Below are 19443 nucleotides of genomic sequence, written 5' to 3' on the forward strand. Positions count from 1 at the left end.
TTTGGAACCGACTGTACATTCATTCTGAGGACTGCACTGAACAAATGCCCTCTTATAACTTTATTCAGTTTCAGCGTATGGGATGTTTAGAAATTGGGATTTACTCCAGTGTTTGGAATGCTACCTGTTGGATTCTGAGCGCCCGATGGCAGGTGCTCAGCCCCATAAATGTTCCGTGCTTCTTGACCATGGGCGTGGTTAAGCAGGTAGGTTTCAAATAGTATAATTATAAATTCAATTTGCCCCACAGCCATCTCAGAACTCGCTTTATTAGTTCCGAGACTGCCAAGTAAGTTGCAAACTAAGCACTGGTGGTCCCGCGTGTCCCCGCAGTGCCCAAGGCCACAGGGGAGCGGTGGCAGCACCCAGCGGGAGGACACGGCTTTCCCTGGGGCGGACACCGGGGACTGAGCAGCAGAGCGCTCCCCAGGGGCATCGTGTGTGAGCCGACGGGGAGGACCGCAGGCTCCGGGGAGGGGGGGCGTTCCAGCCGCGAGAGACGAGGACACGCCTCAGCTCGGGCCAACTCCCGGCCTCCCCTGGCCTCCCGCCAGAGCCGCCCGCCACCTCTCTTCCTCCGCCTGCGACTGAGCGCCCAAGTTCGCCCGCGCCCCCCGCGCGCGCGCGCGCGCACGAGGCCCCCTAGGCCCTCGGAGCTGGCGGCTCGACCAGACCGGACCGATGTGGCGCATGCGTGGTGGCGCCGCCCGGCGCGGGAGCTGCGGCGGGGACGGCGTCCGCCACCGCGGAGACTCGGGCCGCCTGGGCCGGGCCCGTGAGGGCGGCGGCGGCGGCGGCGTGGGTTGGCGAGGCCGCGCGGGCGGTGCCCGGCGACAGCTGGAGGAGCGCTTCGCCGACCTGGCGGCCAGCCACCTGGAGGCCCTGCGCGCGCGCGACGAGCGGGACCGGCAGAACGCGCGGCTGCGCGACGAGAACGCCCGCCTGCGCCTGGAGAACCGGCGGCTGAAGCGCGAGAACCGCAGCCTCTTCCGCCAGGCCCTGCGGCTGCCCGGCGACGGCGGCGAACGGGAGGCCGCCGACCCGACCCTCGGCCCCGACGAACCCGCCGCCGCCGCCGCCGAGCGCGGGCCGAGCGGCGGCGAGGACGAGCCAGGCAGCCCCAGGGCGCTGCGGGCCCGGCTCGAGAAGCTGGAGGTCATGTACCGCCGCGCCCTGCTGCAGCTGCACCTGGAGCAGCGGGGCGCGCGCCCCCCGGGGGACGGCGGCGACGACGACGACGACGACAGCTCGCTCCGGGAAACGGCCACCGGCCAGTGCGCCCAGGACCCGGATGTCCCGGGGCCCTGGCCGTAGGACGCGCGCCCGAGGGCGCGGCGGGACAGGGGTGGGGCCGCCGCGCGCCCCGCCCCCTCCGCCTTGCGCCCCGCCCCTCTCAGCACGCGGAAGCTCAGGACTTGTGCTCCCCCAGGACTCCAGCCCCACCCAAGGGCACTTCCGGGTGCCGGGTTGGTTGGCCTGGGGAAGGGAGAGGAGCCAGCACCTCCCACTTGTGCAGAGCCACTGCCAGGGACCCTGGTAGGGTCTAGAGAGGAGAGAGGTCCCTCTGCTCTGGGGACCGGCTTTAAATTAGCAAGAACTGGGTGCCCAGGAGCACCTCCTAAATTCTTGAAGTTTTCAAAGTGTTGTGAGGACCAGTTGTATATCTTTTCCTCTGTTTTTGATTCTTGGAAGGATGAATAGTGTGTTCGAGTGGGTAATGCCTATTCATTCTTTTAGTCCCCTAAATCTTCTGCTGTTTTATCTCTTTTGCGACCAACATTTTAAGTATGTTTTATAAACCGGTGTTACTTGGATAGCCCGTCTTCTTTAGACCTTTTTATAAAGACGAAAAATATTTATAATTGCCCATCACTCCAATCCACAGGCGTTTAATATATTCTGGTGTGTTCACCGCCAGAGATTTTTTTTTTAAGTGTATGTTCTGACAGGTGATCATTTGAGTTGAAAAATAAAATTGGTGCATCAAAAGTCTAAATTTCCATGTCTATTATTTTTTGTGGTTTGAAGTTTTATAGGATCCTATAACATTATATATGCATATATGTTACATATTTTAGTTCCTGACTTTGTCTTTTGTAACCTTTTGGATTATTTGCACAAGCTCTTTAAAATCTCAGGATAGTTTGAACAATATTTTATTCTAGCATTTCATATTAACAATACTTATTCAGTTATATCATGGTTTTTTAACCTGATTTTTAACAAGTTTCAAGAAATTGTAAATAACTTGCATATTATTAGACAAAAATCCCTAGTGAAATGCATTTCAATTGTATACCTGGTATCAGAAAAAAAGTAAACAACACATGCTCTAGGTTTTTTTTCTTAAAATTTATTTCTTTATTATTAATTATTTAAGACAGAGTAATACTCAGTAGTTCAGTGTGGCCTGAAATTCTGCCCTCCTCTCTCAGCCTACTGAGTGCTTGGATTACAGGCCTCCACCACCAGCAACATGTCCTCCCCTATGGTCATTGTTATTGCATTTTTCCTACTAAGCACTGAAGAAAATGCAATGTGTCTGATAAGATTTGTGGGAGTAAAAAGATGTGCTGTGTTTATAACTCATGGTAAGGACCCTTGACAACAGTTCTATAATAAGAGTCAGGTCAATCAGAGAAAAGTGTAGTAACAATGTTACATGTCCAGCAGGCCCAGGGGAAACTTGCAATCTCCACCAAAGCAATTCAAAGCCCTGTGACAATGAGTGAATGATAGTTAGAGACCAACAGAGACTAAGAGGGAAACGTAGCAAGGCCTAATTGTTTAGTCTCCTCCTGACCTCTGTGTGGCTGGCATTCCTTCCCCAGGCCATGACTCCCTTCAAAACATTCTTATGAAAACTATGAAGTTAGACCAGAAATTTTCTTTATGACTATCTCAAATAGGAAAACATAGAATATTTAAAGTAGTATTTAGATATTTGAGGACTGTGTTTGAGGAGATTTTTCTCTACCTTGCCTTAGAGAAAAGACAATAATGAGTTTTATAGTTGGCTTGTGGGAGAGAAATACCTATAGAATGTGGGAAAGAGACATTACTTCGAGATTCTTTCAAGATATTCAGCATAGGTACATTGCTTTGGAGTATTGTTGAGCCCCCTGTACTTCATGTGTTCAAAAGTATTTAAACAATGAGAACTGCTTTGGGGAAGTAGGAGGACAAATTAGTTGTGATTTAAAGAAATGAAATATATACTGTATGCAGCATCTCCCAGAAAAGTTTAAACACTTTATTTCAAATACTTATTAAAGAAACTAGTGATATTCCTTGTTAAAAAATTTTGAGAACACTTTCTACACTGCCTATAGGTAACTAATATTAAGTTGTGAATATTAAGGTCTTTCTCTGTGACCAAAGAATATGAAAAGACTTTGCTGAGAAGGAGTAGGTACATGAAAGGTAAAACTATCCTTATTTATTTCATGTTTTTACAGGGAAATTAAGCATTTATGGAAGGCAGTAGAGTTTTAAAATAAAATGAAAGGATTAGTTTGCCTATGAGTATTTCACTGTCGCTTTAGATTTAATTTAGTTAATTTCCCTAAGACTCATTTTTCCATCAACAAAATGAACACAAGATGTACCTTAGAATATTGTGAAACACTTATTGAGATTAAAAGCAAAAGACCTGCTTCAAAGTGAGTGTCCAATTGGTGAGAATGGCATTCTCTAGCCTGAAAATAGCAAGTCCACATTTTATTTACAAATACTATTGTCTTGTGGGTTTTTCTATATAACATTGTATTTTCATAAAAATGTTGATGCTTTTCAATACTTACAAATGAAAAGGAGTAAATAAAACTTCTATAATAAATAATAATGTAATACAGTGTTTAAAGGTGTTTCTGACTAACAAAAATGGAGAAATTTCAACAAGGGATATAAATTTTTATCCTTCAGCACTTTTTGTCTTAAAGCTGTGCACATTGTTACTGTGAATAAATAGCAAACTTGTCAGATTTACGGATGGAAAAAATGTAATGAGTGACACAGATTTACTTTTTTTGTATCTTTCATTGAAGATGTTCAAATTCTCAAACTAGCATACCCTATAAAATGGGAGAAGACTCACACACATTTCCACTTTAATGACTTCCCTATTGACCATGGGTAAAGTACCTTAAGGTGTGAAAGATGACTTGCTATATAACAAAACATGTAGCCATTTAAAGAGTGGATGAAGTTGATATTACAAAAATTACCTAGGGCCTAGTTTAATCTGTATGAAGCTAAAAGTGCAGTATATTCTGCTTTATTAAAGGAACACTTCATTTTCATAATTTCACATTTGTTATAAAATGAAAATATTTCACAGCTTACTGATAGAAGCAAAAATGGATTTTTGGCAAAAATTATGTTGAGAATAATCAGCTTCTAATAGAATTTTTACAGCTGTTACTCCAAAAAACATACTTTATCTTTTTTCTCTGTATGAATTGAGATGGGAAAGAAAGTAATATAAAATATTACACCAGTGATCATACAAGAAGCTATTTTGCCACACTTAAATATTTTTAAGACACCTTTGATAACTCATGATAGTATCATAATGGAGATAATACTAATGTAATAAATTTATTTAATAATGTATGCTAAAGATATTAGCACTGTGATCTTGATTCCAACACAAAAAGAACATCTGATACTTTTTCAAAAAGGAGGAGATTTTTATTGAGAATTTGACATACAACATTTGGAAAATTTCATGGATCACAATTTACATTTTTATTTACCAATGTGTTGATTGATTATAGGTTGATCTTTCTACCATAAGCACAATCTTTTTATGTTTGTTTTTCGTTTTGCAGATGGTCTCACTGTATATTCTTGGATGGTCTGGTGCTTTCTGTATAGACTACATGGGCCTTATATTCATAGATACCTGTATGCTTCTGTTCCTGACTGTGATAATAAAGGCATGCACTCATATAGAAACATTATAATACATATGTGTGCATATAATTATATATTTGAATATATGATATGGAGGGTAAGCAAATATATGCATGCAATGTAAATAAAAGATTGAGAAAAACACATTGATTATAGCTTCCTCAGAGTAAAAGAATTAATCTTGCTCATTTTTCAAAAGGTAAAGCTTAAACTATGATTTGCACATCTCAACAAAGAAATTCAATTATGACATGTTTAATCCAAAGAAGATATGGCTTCTTGTAAAATTCAGTGATAGATTACTTAATTGTCATTATAGTTCCTATAGTTTAGTTGTTTATTTGTATGCCAAAGGTTTAGATATTGCAGCTCCATCTGCACAGCTGGAATTAAGAGATAGTGAATAGTTTAATTGGAGTGGCCGAGTGTAGGAGGTTGTTTTAATGTAGGTGTTAACTGTGAAGTGTGTGTTAACCAGAGGCCTTAAAATGGTTTCTGTTTGTACAGAACTCCTAAAAAGATAATCAAATGTAAATGCAAAGATACACACAAGCACATGTACACTCACTCATTTTTGTATAGGCACACATATGAATTTTCAGTGCATTTTACGCATTTACACTGGTACAAAAAGTGATGTCATATGTATCAAAAGAGCTTTCAATGAATCTTAAACTGTTTTGATATTCTATCTGAACCAAGTGAGAATGACACTCATTAAGGTCACAGTAAATGCTGGTAAGGATATGGATTAAATTGAATCTTATGCACTGAAGGATGAGAACGTAACTTGTTTAGCCACTATGGAAACTGTACAAAGGTTTCTGAAATTTTTCATATGTATACATATACAGATATGTGTGTGTATGAATTTTTAGTGTATTCTACCTACTCACACTGTACAAAAGTGATGTGATATATGTGATATATATGTATATCACACACACATATATATGTATATGAAAAGAGATGTACTGTATTATTCCCTATAGCATGCCAATGTATGTACACAAAATGATAGTAAGCCAACATGTCTAGGAGACACACATCAATGTTTTTTTTAATTATTTTATATTTTTTAATTTAAATTAGAAACAAGGTTGATCCACATGTCAATCCCAGGTCCCTCTACTTTTCCTTCCCTTCCTCCCACAGCCTCACACCAACCCCCCCCAAAAAACCCTCTCCTTTCCCCAGGGAGGTTGAGGCCCTCTATGGGGGTGTCCATAGTTTGTCATTTCATCCAGGACGGGGCCTAGAACCTCCCCCATGAGTCCAGGGTGAGAGTGCATCTCTCATTGTGGGATGGGCACCCAAAGTCCATTTGTATGCCAGGGATAAATGCTTATCTACTACCCAAGGCCTCATGGATTGCCTAGGCCTCCTCACTGACACCCACATTCAGGAGGTTTTGATCAGTCCCATGCTGGATTCCCAGGCATAAGTCTGGGATTCAAGAGCTAACCCTTGTCAGGTCAGCTGTTTCTGGGGGTTAAACCAGACCAGTCTTTGCTCATCAGTCCTCCCTCCCTGTCACTGGGTTCTTTGAGTTCAGCTCAGTGTTTAGCTGTGGGAGTCTGCCTCTGCTTCCATCAGTCATTTGTTGAAGGCTCTGTTTCCCAGACTCTCTGGCCATGGGGTTGTAGGCTGGCACTCCCCTGATCTATGTCTAAAATCCATATATGAGTGAGTATATACCATATTTCTCTTTGCGACTGGGTTACCTCGCTCAGGATGGTTTCTTCTAGTGCCATCCATTTGCCTTCAAATTTCAGGATTCCATCCTTTTATTCTGCTGAATAGTGTTCTATTGTGTAAATGTACCACATTTTCTATATCCACTTTTCAGTTGAGGGGCATCTAGGTTGCTTCCAGGTTCTGACTATTTAAAAAAATGCTGCTACGAACATAGTGGAACAGATGTCCTTGTTGTGTGAATATGCATCTTTTGGATATATGCCTAAGAGTGGAATTGCTGGGTCTTGTGGTAGGCTAATAACCATTTTTCTGAGGAATCTCCATACTGATTTCCAAAGTGGCTGTACGAGTTGGCACTCCCACCAGCAGTGGAGGAGTGTTCCCCTTTCTCCACATCCTCTCCAGCATAAACTGTCATTGGTGTTTTTGATTTTAGCCATTCTGACAGGAGTGAGATGGTATCTCAGAGTTGTTTTGATTTGCATTTCCCTGATGGCTGAGGATGTTGAGCTCTTTCTCAAGTGTCTCTCCGCCATTTTATTGAGAATTCTGTATTTAGTTCTGTAGCCCACTTTTTAATTGGATTATTTTTTGTTCTGGTGACTAACTTACCATGGTGAATGATTGTTTTGATGTGTTCTTGAACCCAATTTGCCAGTATTTTGTTGAGTATTTTTGCATCAGTGTTCATGAGGGATATTGGTCTGAAGTTCTCTTTCTTAGTTGTGTCTTTGTGTGGCTTGGGTATCAAAGTTATTGAAGCCTTGTAGAAAGAGTTTGGCAAAGACCCTTCTGCTTCTATACACATCAGTGTTTATTGCAACACTATTAACAAGACCTAAATTACAGAGCTAACCTTCATGTCCAACAACCGAGAGGTCAGTAAATAAAATGTGGCATGTATATATAACGTTCCTATTAGTCATAAAAGATAGGTCATGTTATTTTCTGGAAAATGGATGCAATGGGAGATTATCACATTAATTATTGCAGTTTCATAAAAATAAATGCCTTTTCAGTTTTTTCTTAGATTTTATGTGGCTACATAAAAATGTATCTCTCTCTTTCTCTTTGTGTGTGTGTGTGTGTGTGTGTGTGTCAGAGAGAGAGAGGGAGAGAGGGAGAGAGAGAGATTAATTTGGAAATACATTTGTCTTAGGTAACAAAGGAAACTAAGGGCAAGGAGAGAAGGAAGAAAAAGTTAAGTGTAAGACTACATGGAGATTATGTGCAACATGTAAAATATTGGTGATTGACAACAAAAATGTAACAGAAATGATCTTTCAAAAGTCTTATCTACAAAAGCAAGCCCTATTGAAACTGCAAACCTAAAAGCCCATTGCGGTTATAAAAGGGAACTTATTAGTTTTATAGATTAACTCAATTTTTCATTCATACATTTTCATTTCTTACTAACATACAAGACATTATTTCTTACTCTGAACAAGAGAATATAGCCGTGAAACTTTGTGAGAGCATTCTTGTAATTATGAACCATTTTGACAATTGTGTTGTCATTAAGAGGCCGTTTTCAGAGAGCTTATAGTTAGTAAACAGTACTCTCTTTTATGTGTATCTCTAAGTATGTAACTTTAGGGTGAGAGACAGGGGAGGGGTTGTAACTGTTATATGGTTAGTTTGGGTTTAACACATTCATTTCCTTTTTAATTCAAACTTTTCCTGACATATTATCCTGTCATTAAATAGGATTATCTCAATTTGTAAGAGTGGTAAATAAGTAGGCTATAAATGTTCAAGGACTAAAACATTAAGGAAGTTTAACAGAAAATTTTGAATTTATATATTTCAGATATTTAAATATTTGTATCTTGAGACTGAAGAACGGTTAAACTCTTAATTTGTTAAATTCTATAAATATTTTGCTATAAAGCATCATCATAATTTGTCCTTTTAAATTTGCAAGTGGCTAAAGGTTGTCAAATATACTAAATAACAAGATATGCTTTACAACTATTCACTCAACCTCTCAGTATTTTTTTGTTAACTATAATTTCAGTAAATGTTTGGACTCCCATCCAACAATGTGCGAGGCACTCTCACCCTGAACTCTTGAGGGAGGTTCTAGGCCCTGCCCTGGATGAAATGACAGACTATGGTCCTCACCCTCCCTGTGGAGGGTTCTATAAAAAAACAGGTTAAACAAGCCATGGGACACATTCTATAAGCAGAACTCCTCCATGGCCTCTGCATCAACTCTTGTCTCCAAGTTCCTGCCATGGTTGAGTTCCTGTCCTGACTTCAGTCAGTGATGGACTACAATGTGGAAGTGTAATCAGGATATATTCTTTCTTCTCAAACTTGCTTTTGGTCATGGTATTTTTTCACAGCAATAGAAACCCCAACAAAGGCCGGGCGTTGGTGGCACACAACTCTAATCCCAGCACTCGGGAGAAAGAAGCAGGCGGATCTCTGCGAGTTCGAGGCCGGGGTGGACCGACAGCCTCCAAAACAATACGGAGAAACCCTGTCTTGTAACCCCCCCCCAAAAAGAAACTCCAACAAAGGATATATATTCTTTCTCCAAATTTTCAATGCCTTTTATTTTATTGTTTAATTTCATTGTTCACTTCTTTCAGGAAAAATGCTAAATAATAATGGTGAATATCAAGGATTTTATTTCTCATATTAATGCTTATATTTTCTCTACTAAATATGTTGTGACTATTTTTAGATACTCAATTCTTAAGTATTTAACTTGGCTATTATTATTTCTACTCCATAAAATATTTTGTTTTTCATAAACATGGCCAAGAAATACCTTCAAAAGTGTTCACCATTCTTAGAAATTAGGTGGAACTTTTATATTTCATCTTAACCTAGTTAAATAGCTAAGACCAAGAAAACAACTAACAACGAATTCTGGGCAGGATGTAGGGAATGAGAACCCTTGTTCACTGCTTAGGTATTGCAAACCAGTGTCCCCATTATGGTAATCAGTATTAAGAATTCTCAAAAAGCTAAAAGTAGTTTTATCATGTGTCCCAGCTTTCCTACGAGTTGTTATACACTCAAAAGACTCAAAATAATACTCTACTCCATACTTGCTTATCCATGATCATTGTTACTACATTCCTGTTAGCCAGGAAATATAACAGCCTGGATGTTCATCAACTGATAAATAGATAATGAGAATATGGAACATATCCACAATGTAATTCTGTTCAACTGCAAAAAAATGAAATGTAATTTTCAGGTAAATGAATGGAACTTTGACATATTACACAGAATTATTTTACACAGACAGGTAACCTAGATTCAAAAAGAAAAGTTCCACATGACATGATCTCTCTCTCTCTCTCTCTCTCTCTCTCTCTCTCTCTCTCTCTCACTCGTTTATGAGTCCTAGCTTCAAATCTTTAGATGGTTAGTGTACAACTTTGTGTAACCATGGAAATCAGGAAAGTAGTATTAATCATTGTAATTGTAAAGAATAATTATAGATAGGTGAGTATAGTAAGACACAGGTGCTTTGAACAAGAAATAGTAAAATGGGGGTGATGCTAACTGGGGAGGGGAGAATGAGGAAAACACTAATGGAGAGGGAGGGAAGAAATATATTGCTAACAATGTTTGGAAAATCCATTAGAGAATATCACTTTATGTTTACTAAAATGCATATATAATATAGGTAAGTGTATGTGTATACATCTGTAATCTGAATGAAGTTATGCCCATAGGGTGATATTTCCCCCAAGAGCTATAGACTAGATAACAAAAATCCCAGTGCCAGGCATGAGAAATATCCACTCCAGTTGTAGGTCAAGGGAGTAGAAGATACTTCCTAAACAGCATATGCTACTGCCATTGCCCTGGACTGCCTCCTGGAATTTGAAGTTAAGACACTATTGCTAAAGACATCGTACACTTCAAAGGACTAACTTGGAAGCCTCTCAATGTGGATCAGGTCATATAATATCTGAAGGTTTTATGCAAGCTAATAAGGAAGAAAATTAAGCAACAGTTTTACCCAGTCCTAAAGACTGTGAGCTAGAACAACAACCAGCATTGCAGGGTATCCCCAAATGCGTGCTAGTGGGACTTTTATCTTGGAGAAATCAACAGCTGTGTAATTTAACTTAAAGTATAACTCAAGAAAGGAAATCATGTATTGTACTGTAAACCAAGTCAACTACCTCTGGCTTGTGAATTTATGAACCTTAGAAGAAAACATACCATTTTCATTGTACTAAATCACTATGCATTCTTACTGAATTATAAATACCATTATACCGAGAGATAAATATTGCTCACATCTTTCACCAAAATAACTTTTTGCACATACAGAAGCTACAGTAGATATCTACAATTGGTCAAAATGCTGAAATCAATTGGCTGTTAAGTTGCTAACCCAATTTATGCACCCACAACACAATGCCATACCTAATACTCAGGGCATACTGGAAAGTGGGTTCTGGAAGATTTTAGGTTCCTTAACAAGTGCTCAGAGAGGGACAATCAACCTTCTTAAGGGATTAGTCTCCGAATAGGTTACCCAATCCCAAGTAGTCATTCATAAACATATACAAATATTATAATAAAAAAATGAAGTTGGCACCTGTATTGATACACCCATTTGTGTCTGTATGAATGTGTGTATATGTATAACAATAATTAAAGAAGAAAAGATGATGAATTTTAGGAGCTAGGACATGAAAGAAGTAGAGCAGGGAGAAGGGGTGTGTAAATTATGTAAATAGTCTATGCATGGACTGCTCAAAGAAAATTGAATTTAAAAGGAATTATCAGCGTTGAACAGGATTTGAAGATGAAATAAATCTATGTACTTTAATTTTTCACTCATGTGGCAAAATAATTTAGATACTAATGGAGTTATTTGTGCTACTTCAAATTTTGGGAAAGATTATATGTGGGAAGTTGGGAGATAGAAAGATAGATTATATTGTGGAAATACAGTAGACCTTTGAAATTGTATCTGCTTGATAGAAATGTCTAAAGCAAACATATACTTCTAGAAGGGACAGGAAGGTATTCCTTGCATTTTTCTGAATATGGAAGGAAATATAATGTCCCATTTTTCTAGAAAGTTATGTGCTCATTAGGAAGCACTGGAGATGGAAAATCATTTTATGAAGAGCATGGTAGGAGATTCAGTGAGTACGAGTGTATGCTGTAAAACCATACTGGAGTCTGGGTCCCCAGCACCCAAGTTAAAGCTAAATACATCTGCTGCTCTCCTAAATCCAATGCTGGGATAAAGAGATGGAAACAAAAGGATTGATTGCTGGGACTTACTGGGTAATCAGCTCACTCAATGAATGAAAAGACTTGGGTTGAGTGAGAGGCCCTGTCTCAAAGGAATAGAGTTTGAGAAAGGAGGACACCTGAATCTTTCTATGGCTTTAGCGTTCACATATGGGTATATATATGCACATACATACCAACACATACACAATTTTTTCTTAAAGTGACTGCAGATGCACTTGTATTTTCATGAAGTCTTACTATGGACTTTGTAGTTCTAGGTAAGTTCATTTCCTTACTGCTTGAGTCAGTTGGAGTTAGGAAACGTTCTTAAATAGATGAAAAATAGATTGTTAAATGACAAATACAATAATATAGGTATTTCACTGTCACTTTATTGATTAAAAGAAATTACATACAAAGGCTGCAGGATTAAGTAAATTCATATAAAACATAGAAGGGGTTCCAAGATAAAACATCTGATAAAATAGGTCAGAATATTTTTTTTTGATTGGCAGAAGCTGTAATTTGAAAGATACACAATAGTATATTTTTAAAACTGGAATCCACACAAGAAAAAATGAGATGTGTTATTATAATATCTTAGCAATCAAACACTGTTTTGTTGCATAAATAGAAAAACAAAGGGTTAAAATGAAGAGCTGAACAAAGACATATCTACAATAAATTTTAAAAGTAGATGAGGTATTTTCTATCTATGTTTTGAGGTTTATAAGAAAAATAAAAGATTGGCTTTTAAATAGAAGTGTAATATATATGTATACAAATAAAATATACAATGTATGTATACATAATATATTACACAAGTAAAATACACATGTAAATGATTATATATATATAATTATTTCCATTTGCCACATGAGAAATAATAAAATTATTTTTGCCTTTTACATTATATCACATATGTAAAAATTTTCTTGTAAACATTCTAATTTGAAAGACATTCTTCACATAGTCCTAGAATGCAAATTTCTTACAAAATATACATCTGAAAATCAAAAGTTACTGACTGTAATAGGAAATTCTTCCCTGAAAAGTTGTCACGATTGAGCAAAACATACTAACTAAAAGAGGATGAAAGCCAAAAGCTCAGTACATTGAGCTCCCCTATCAGAAGGAAAAAGTATCTCAGTACTGAAAAGGACAAACAATAAACAAAAGAGACAGAGTAAACAATAATTATCAAGGGAACCCTGTGAGTCCTTTCAATTAGGGAGAAATTGAATATCCACTAAGTGTAAAGAAAAGTTTCAGATGAATACCAATAAAAAATGAAACTTGGGCTACTCATCTCTTGTATTTCATGTCCTTGACAAACTGAAATTGCCCAATGACTAAAGCATACCGAGTGGATTTCAGGGGCATTCTTATAATGTTCTCTTACTCTTTCTATCTAAATGTTTACTGAGTACTCTAATTTTTACTTCAAAAATGCCGTATGCAGAAAGCTATTTTTCTTCATCATTTTGTATTAAGATATTTTGAAAACGTTTGATTTGTCTCATATAGGATAAAAATGTATAAGGATAAACTTAAGGTCACAGGACAAGCTGAAATCAGAATTCAAAGCTGTTTGTCTTTGTGAGTTCAGCATCCAATTTCTTTAATATACATTTTTCTAAAAAATTTCATAACTGTGTATCCCCAAAATATCAGAAATTGTTATGAAATAACTTAGATATTATATCCAAATGTTCCTTCTATACTTTACTTTTGTTTCGTTTTGTTTTGTGTTGTGACAGTTTGTCTTTGTAGCTCTGGCTGGCCAGAAACTTGCTATGCAGACCAGTCTTTCTTTGCACTAAGAAAGACCTGCCTCTGCCTTCTGAGCACTGGCATTAAAGGTATGTGCCACCTTGATCCTATTGCCTCCATGTGTACTTTAAAGGACAGTATAAAAGTAAGAATGCTATTTCCAAGGTGTACTTTATGTGCCTTGCCTTTTAGTACTAAATTATTTAGTATTGTGATGATGAATCTTGGTTATAAGTTTGATGGGATATGAGAAGCACATCCTTGGAAATGCCATAAATGTTTTTGGTTTTGTTTTGTTTTTCTTAACTGAGGAGGAAAGACCCATCATATGTGTGGGGCTACCATGAACCAAGGGCCTGGACTAAATGACAGGGAGAAAGCAAACAGACTGCTCATAGTCATTAGTCTCTGCTTCTAGAGTTTAGACACTTTGTGACAGTTATCTAGCTTCTGCTGCTATGCTGCCTACCATGATGGACTGAAATCTCAAACCAGAAGTCTGAACAAACCCTTTCTCCCTTAAGTTGCCATTGTCAGACACTTTCTTATTATGGGAGAAACATAACTGCAGGCTTCCCATATAAAATGTAACCAAAGATCAGACTTGTTTTTGAACCCCAGAAGCAAGAGAGATCAATATTATAATAAACATGTATTCAGATGTGTTGGTGGCAGAATGGACACAGGAGATAAAGGCTTGGTATCTAGTCATCATGCACTGAATATTTTCTTTTTATGCCACTAATCTGAATTTCAAAGGAATAATTTGCAAGAATTAATTTTATCTAGAAAGATATTGGTTTAATGAAAATACAAAAAAATTCTTCCTAGTTAAAGGGAGCTGGTAGATCTAATTATTTTGCGTTTTTGAAGCAATTCAATATGTGCACCAATAATATAAAAAACCCATTGTGAAAGAGAGTGGGTTCAGAAAGGCTTTTGATTATAGCTTTCTGCTTGAGTACATAATCAACTTCACAGTCAGATATTTTCAAGCCTGAGAATTATTAGTATTACTGATGTGTCTTATTAAAAGCATAAAAGTGCTTTAATCCTTCTCAGAAGGTGTTATGAAGCACATAGATTTAGTAATATAGCCTTTGGGATTTTCAAGTTAATTTTGTAGTCCTCTTATACTTGATAGACACAAACACATCCCGGGCTTTCACTTGAGATGTACAAAAGGAAAAGAAAAAAGATATATCAAAAAATTCTGATAAACTAACTCTGATCTTCAAGAAGCAGAAGTAGGAGTTTTGATCAAACATACTTTTAATGTTATACAGGTAGCAGTGATTACAAAAAAGAAAGACAAAGCCAGATATAGAAATGACAGGGAAGAAACAGGCCAATAGGAATAGGGTCCAGATAAACAACTGTTCCAGAAGGATGTCTTCCTAAATTAATTTTCTCTGAATGCAAAGCCTGAAACAAGAGAGTAGATAGAGATTATGTGGTCAGCAGAGAAGCATGAAATTACAGGAAATAAAGGACAGCTAATGAGTTGGAGTAATACATGGAAACATAAGGCAAAATCCAACTGAAGAGACCGAAAGACTGAAAAATAGAACATAAAATATAGGATTTTGTCATTTTTGAAGAAGCAAAGAACATGATTTTGATTCAAAAATTAACTTCTTGAAACAAACAAATTAATCAAGGTGAGAAAAAAATGGAGTTTAGAACAACAACAAAAGCAGCCAGATAGAACTCAAAGGAAGAGCACTTATTTAGCATTTTAAAGGCCCTGGATATGATAATACAATGTAAACAGCAACAACATAAAAACAGCACAGTTCTTCAGGCATCCCCATAACCATGTTTTTTTTGTAAATATACAATAGATTTTCCTACTTTTTACTTTCATTGGGCAATGGAATATGGTAGACATCTTAATGCACTCTTTTTGCTTCTAGGATTCTAGAGATAATAGGCACGAGTGACTGCAAATTTGTGCCTTACTCCACCACAAGATAAAGTTTACAATTATAAGAGAGTCTTGCTAAATGAAAATATTAATTACATTTGCTGCTGTGATAAAATTCCGTAGTCACAAGCATCAGAGAGTTAGAATCCATAAGGTAGGAGAGCCTGTTAGCAGGAAGCAGGAGCCGAAGCAGGAAACTGAGAGATCGTACCCGTGGCTGAACACAGGAAGAGGGTATAATTGCAAGTAGGGCAACCCTACAAATTAGAAAAGCCTGCTAGTGATATCCTTTGTTCTGCAAGCTTCTGCCTCCTAAAGGCTTCATAACTTCCCCAACCAGTGTCAAAATCGGGACCAAGTATTGAAATGCATAAATGTATGGAGGACTTTTTGCATTACTCATTTGAAATGCCAAAATGACTAATTGATGGCAGGAATCACTTTATTTTTATTTCAGGATGAGATGATGTCTATTCTTGCGCTACATTGTTGGGATCCTATTTGATTACACATTAATATTTAATTTTATTTATGGTAATATTTGAAAACTTTTGTAAGTAAAATTAATACATAAAATTTTAGCATACAAATTTAACTACAAGGCAGGGTTGAGTGGCTTACGGGTAATTGACTTAACATAGAACTTTACTATGTGGGTGAAAAGTTCAATGCATACCTAATAAAGGGAATATTATTTTAAATCACTGAATCTGAGGCTGTAAATTAAAAAAACAGCATATATATGTAGGGAGAGAGAGAGAGAGATGAATAATTCCACATTATTCTATCCATACTACAATATGCTGTTAAGTAAAACTCAGAGCAATTTCATGGATACCTTTGAATATTCTTGTAGCCACAGTGAGATTGTAAAAGCATAGTTCCATTACTTTATTTTATTCAACAAAATAAATCCAAAGATTATAATTGTAAATGTAGTTAAAAATATTAATGCTATATTTTGCTTATCTTGAGTAATATTAAGCCTAGTGTGTTTTACTTTAGCAGTTCTCAGATTTCAAATACTCAAAAGCTCATTTACCTAATTCCTGGTCTATTGAGCAGTATAGTATTAATATATCTGAATTTAGTATTTATTTAATGGTTAGAACATTTAAGAGAGAATTAGGAAAAGCAAGTCTCAAATTATCATTATCTAAAATGCAGACGACATCTAAATAATAAAAACTGATGCATTCATTTCTTTGGAACTCTCCTTCAGTGATTCAATTATACAGCATTTTAAAGATTTCTATCCAAATAAACACGATTTTGAAATTTACCTCCTGCTGCAACAATTCTAAAATGCTGCAAGTAAAAAGCTGCTAAAAATTACAAATTACCACCCAAGCTTCCCTGCCTTCATGATGATAATTAGTCCTATTTTTGAAGGACCAGAAATTATTGCCAAACAATTAGATACATCTCTAGGAAAACCCATCACTTTGCCTTCCACATACCTTTTTGGAAGAAGAGAAAAATAATCTGTTTCCATTTAGAGTTGAGTTTGAGACTCTTCACTTTACATTGTCTCTAAAGTTAACTGAATTGAATATGAAAAGTTGTGCAAATCAAGATAATGAAATGGAAGGAGAGGGGTTTAAACACAGCAACCAAAAAGGCTGAAAGCAGTGACTCACAGCTATGTGACTGAACTGTTATTACCCCATTGCCTCCTTTAGTGTAATCTTATATTTTTGTCCTTCCAGAACATCTAAACCAAAATTTTGGATTATTTTAAAGCAATAAATTCTTTTGAGTTTTATTCATTTTTAAAAATTAGATTTATTCATTTTATTCTGTGCATGAATGTTTTGTCTGCAACTGTGTCTGTGCACCACATGCATTCTTCATGATTGTGGAAGTCAGAAGAGGGAATGGAAACCCTTGGGAATGGAGTTACAGATAGCTGTGGACCACATATAAATGCCCACAATTGAACTCAAGTCCTCTTCACAAGCAACAAGTGCTCTTAACTGTTAAGCCATCTATCCAGTGCCCCTTTCAGTATTTGAACACACACACACACACACACACACACACACACACACACACACATACACACACAGGTATATATGTATGTATGATATAACTATGTGTTACTCCACACCTACTGCTATAATAAAGTGACACAGACTAGGTAAGCTCTGAATAGTAGAGTACAGCTTTCATACAATTGGAACTAATCATAAAGTGGTGATAAATGCCAAGATCAAGGTAGCAGCTGATTTGGGGTGACTAAGTGCTTGTTTCATTGATAGTACTTCCTCTTTAGAAACTCATTTAACAGAAAAAGTTCGGTCAATACTGTTGTCATAGGATAGATAAGGTGGCTCTCTGAACCTTCTACAATGGTACTACATCTATCCATAAGAAGACAGCTAGCTGTGGCCTAATTACCTCCCAGTGTCCCTATCTCTTTATGCTACCACCTTGTAATCAATTTCTAACTATTTAACTGAGAAGTGATACATACATAATTCTATATAAGCTTTCCAAGGTTGTGACAAATTATATTTCAGTTTTTAACCAGTTGTTAGTCTAGTATCTGACAAAGCATGTAGTCATCATGTATTTCATTAGTTAACAATTGTGGTTTTGTTACTGAAAGAAGTGGAATTTGAACTCCCATCCACTCATAATTTATGTTCATTGAAATTCAATCTCTGTAGTACTCGGAATAAGTGAGAATAGCATAAATGTCCCTGATTCTATGTATGGAAATGGAAAAACCACATCAATACAAAAACTTATGCTTCATCAATATCCATGTGGCCCAACAGAGGAAATAACTTTCATCATAAGAGACTTACTTCCTAGGGGCACAAAAAGTGATAAGGAAAAAAGATTTGTATAAAACATTGTCCAATAGAAATGGCAAGATACCTATAGCTTATAGAGTTAGAAGTAATTAAATGCCATTTTCTTCAGTGAGTGTTCCACAAATAGAGGGGCAAGAGTATATCCATAGACTTCATATTATATAGTACTTAGGATATTACTTAATCTCTTTTGACTAGCATCTTATGTAAATTGCTTTAATCATTTTGAAACAGTAACTTTAAAGTAACAATGTAGCATGAAGCTTATTCCTTTAATAATTACAAATAAATTATAATAAAATTATAATAATGTTGCCTTTAGACTTAGTAAATCCTGTCGTAATATAGGTTTTTGGTAGTCAGTGTACTAATATGTATATTTATCTCATTTAGCTTCTCATAAATCCTATGGGTTAACAATTCTATGCTGTAAGTTAACATTAAGTCCAGTTCAATATTCTGATTCTGGGTCAAGAGAGAAATCCTTACTGGATTACATAACACCCCAATACTTCATTCTTATATAAATATGCTCTTGCTTTTACCATCAACATCCTTTGACCAGTATCTTGTAGGCACAGAGACAGTTTGTTGTCTCTGTGCCAAAGAGTTAGGAAATCTTTCTTACCAACTTATGGATTCTGAAGTTAAGCCACATATGAGAAAGCAGGGTAGTTGGTTCATCAACCTTTCTTTTTTTTCTATCTCATATTTTCCCTTCCAACATAAATCCTGGTTGCAAAGTCTCTACTTTATCCTCTCTTTGACTTTATACATGTACACTTAAATTATGAAAGTGTTAATGGTATGCTGTGCCAGATAGTTTTATATCAGCTTGACACAAATATAAAGTTATCTGAGAGAAGGGAACCTCAATTAAAAAATGCCTCCATGAGGGCAGGCTTTAGAGGTTTTTCTTAATTAATGATTGATGAGCAAGGGAGGGCCTAGCCCATTTGGGTGGTGCCATCCTGGGACTGGTGGTCCTGTATTCCATAAGAAAACAAGTCATGAGGAGCAAGCCAGTAAGCAGCACTCCTCCATCGCTGTGTATCAGTTCTTGCCTTCAAGTTTCTGCCC

At 37.3% G+C, this 19443-nt stretch overlaps 1 protein-coding gene across 1 annotated transcript; it reads left to right on the forward strand.

Annotated features, from left to right (window-relative positions):
* The first annotated feature begins 509 nt into the window (after positions 1-509).
* On the forward strand, positions 510-1996 carry Tusc1 (tumor suppressor candidate 1). Its single transcript, XM_040757163.1, has one exon. The coding sequence runs from the start codon at positions 682-684 to the stop codon at positions 1312-1314; it is 633 nt and encodes a 210-aa protein (XP_040613097.1). The 5' UTR covers positions 510-681; the 3' UTR covers positions 1315-1996.
* Positions 1997-19443: the final 17447 nt, after the last annotated feature.

The sequence above is a fragment of the Mesocricetus auratus genome, unplaced genomic scaffold (genome assembly GCF_017639785.1).
Source record: "Mesocricetus auratus isolate SY011 unplaced genomic scaffold, BCM_Maur_2.0 Super-Scaffold_100014, whole genome shotgun sequence".
Taxonomy (NCBI): Eukaryota; Metazoa; Chordata; class Mammalia; order Rodentia; family Cricetidae; genus Mesocricetus; species Mesocricetus auratus.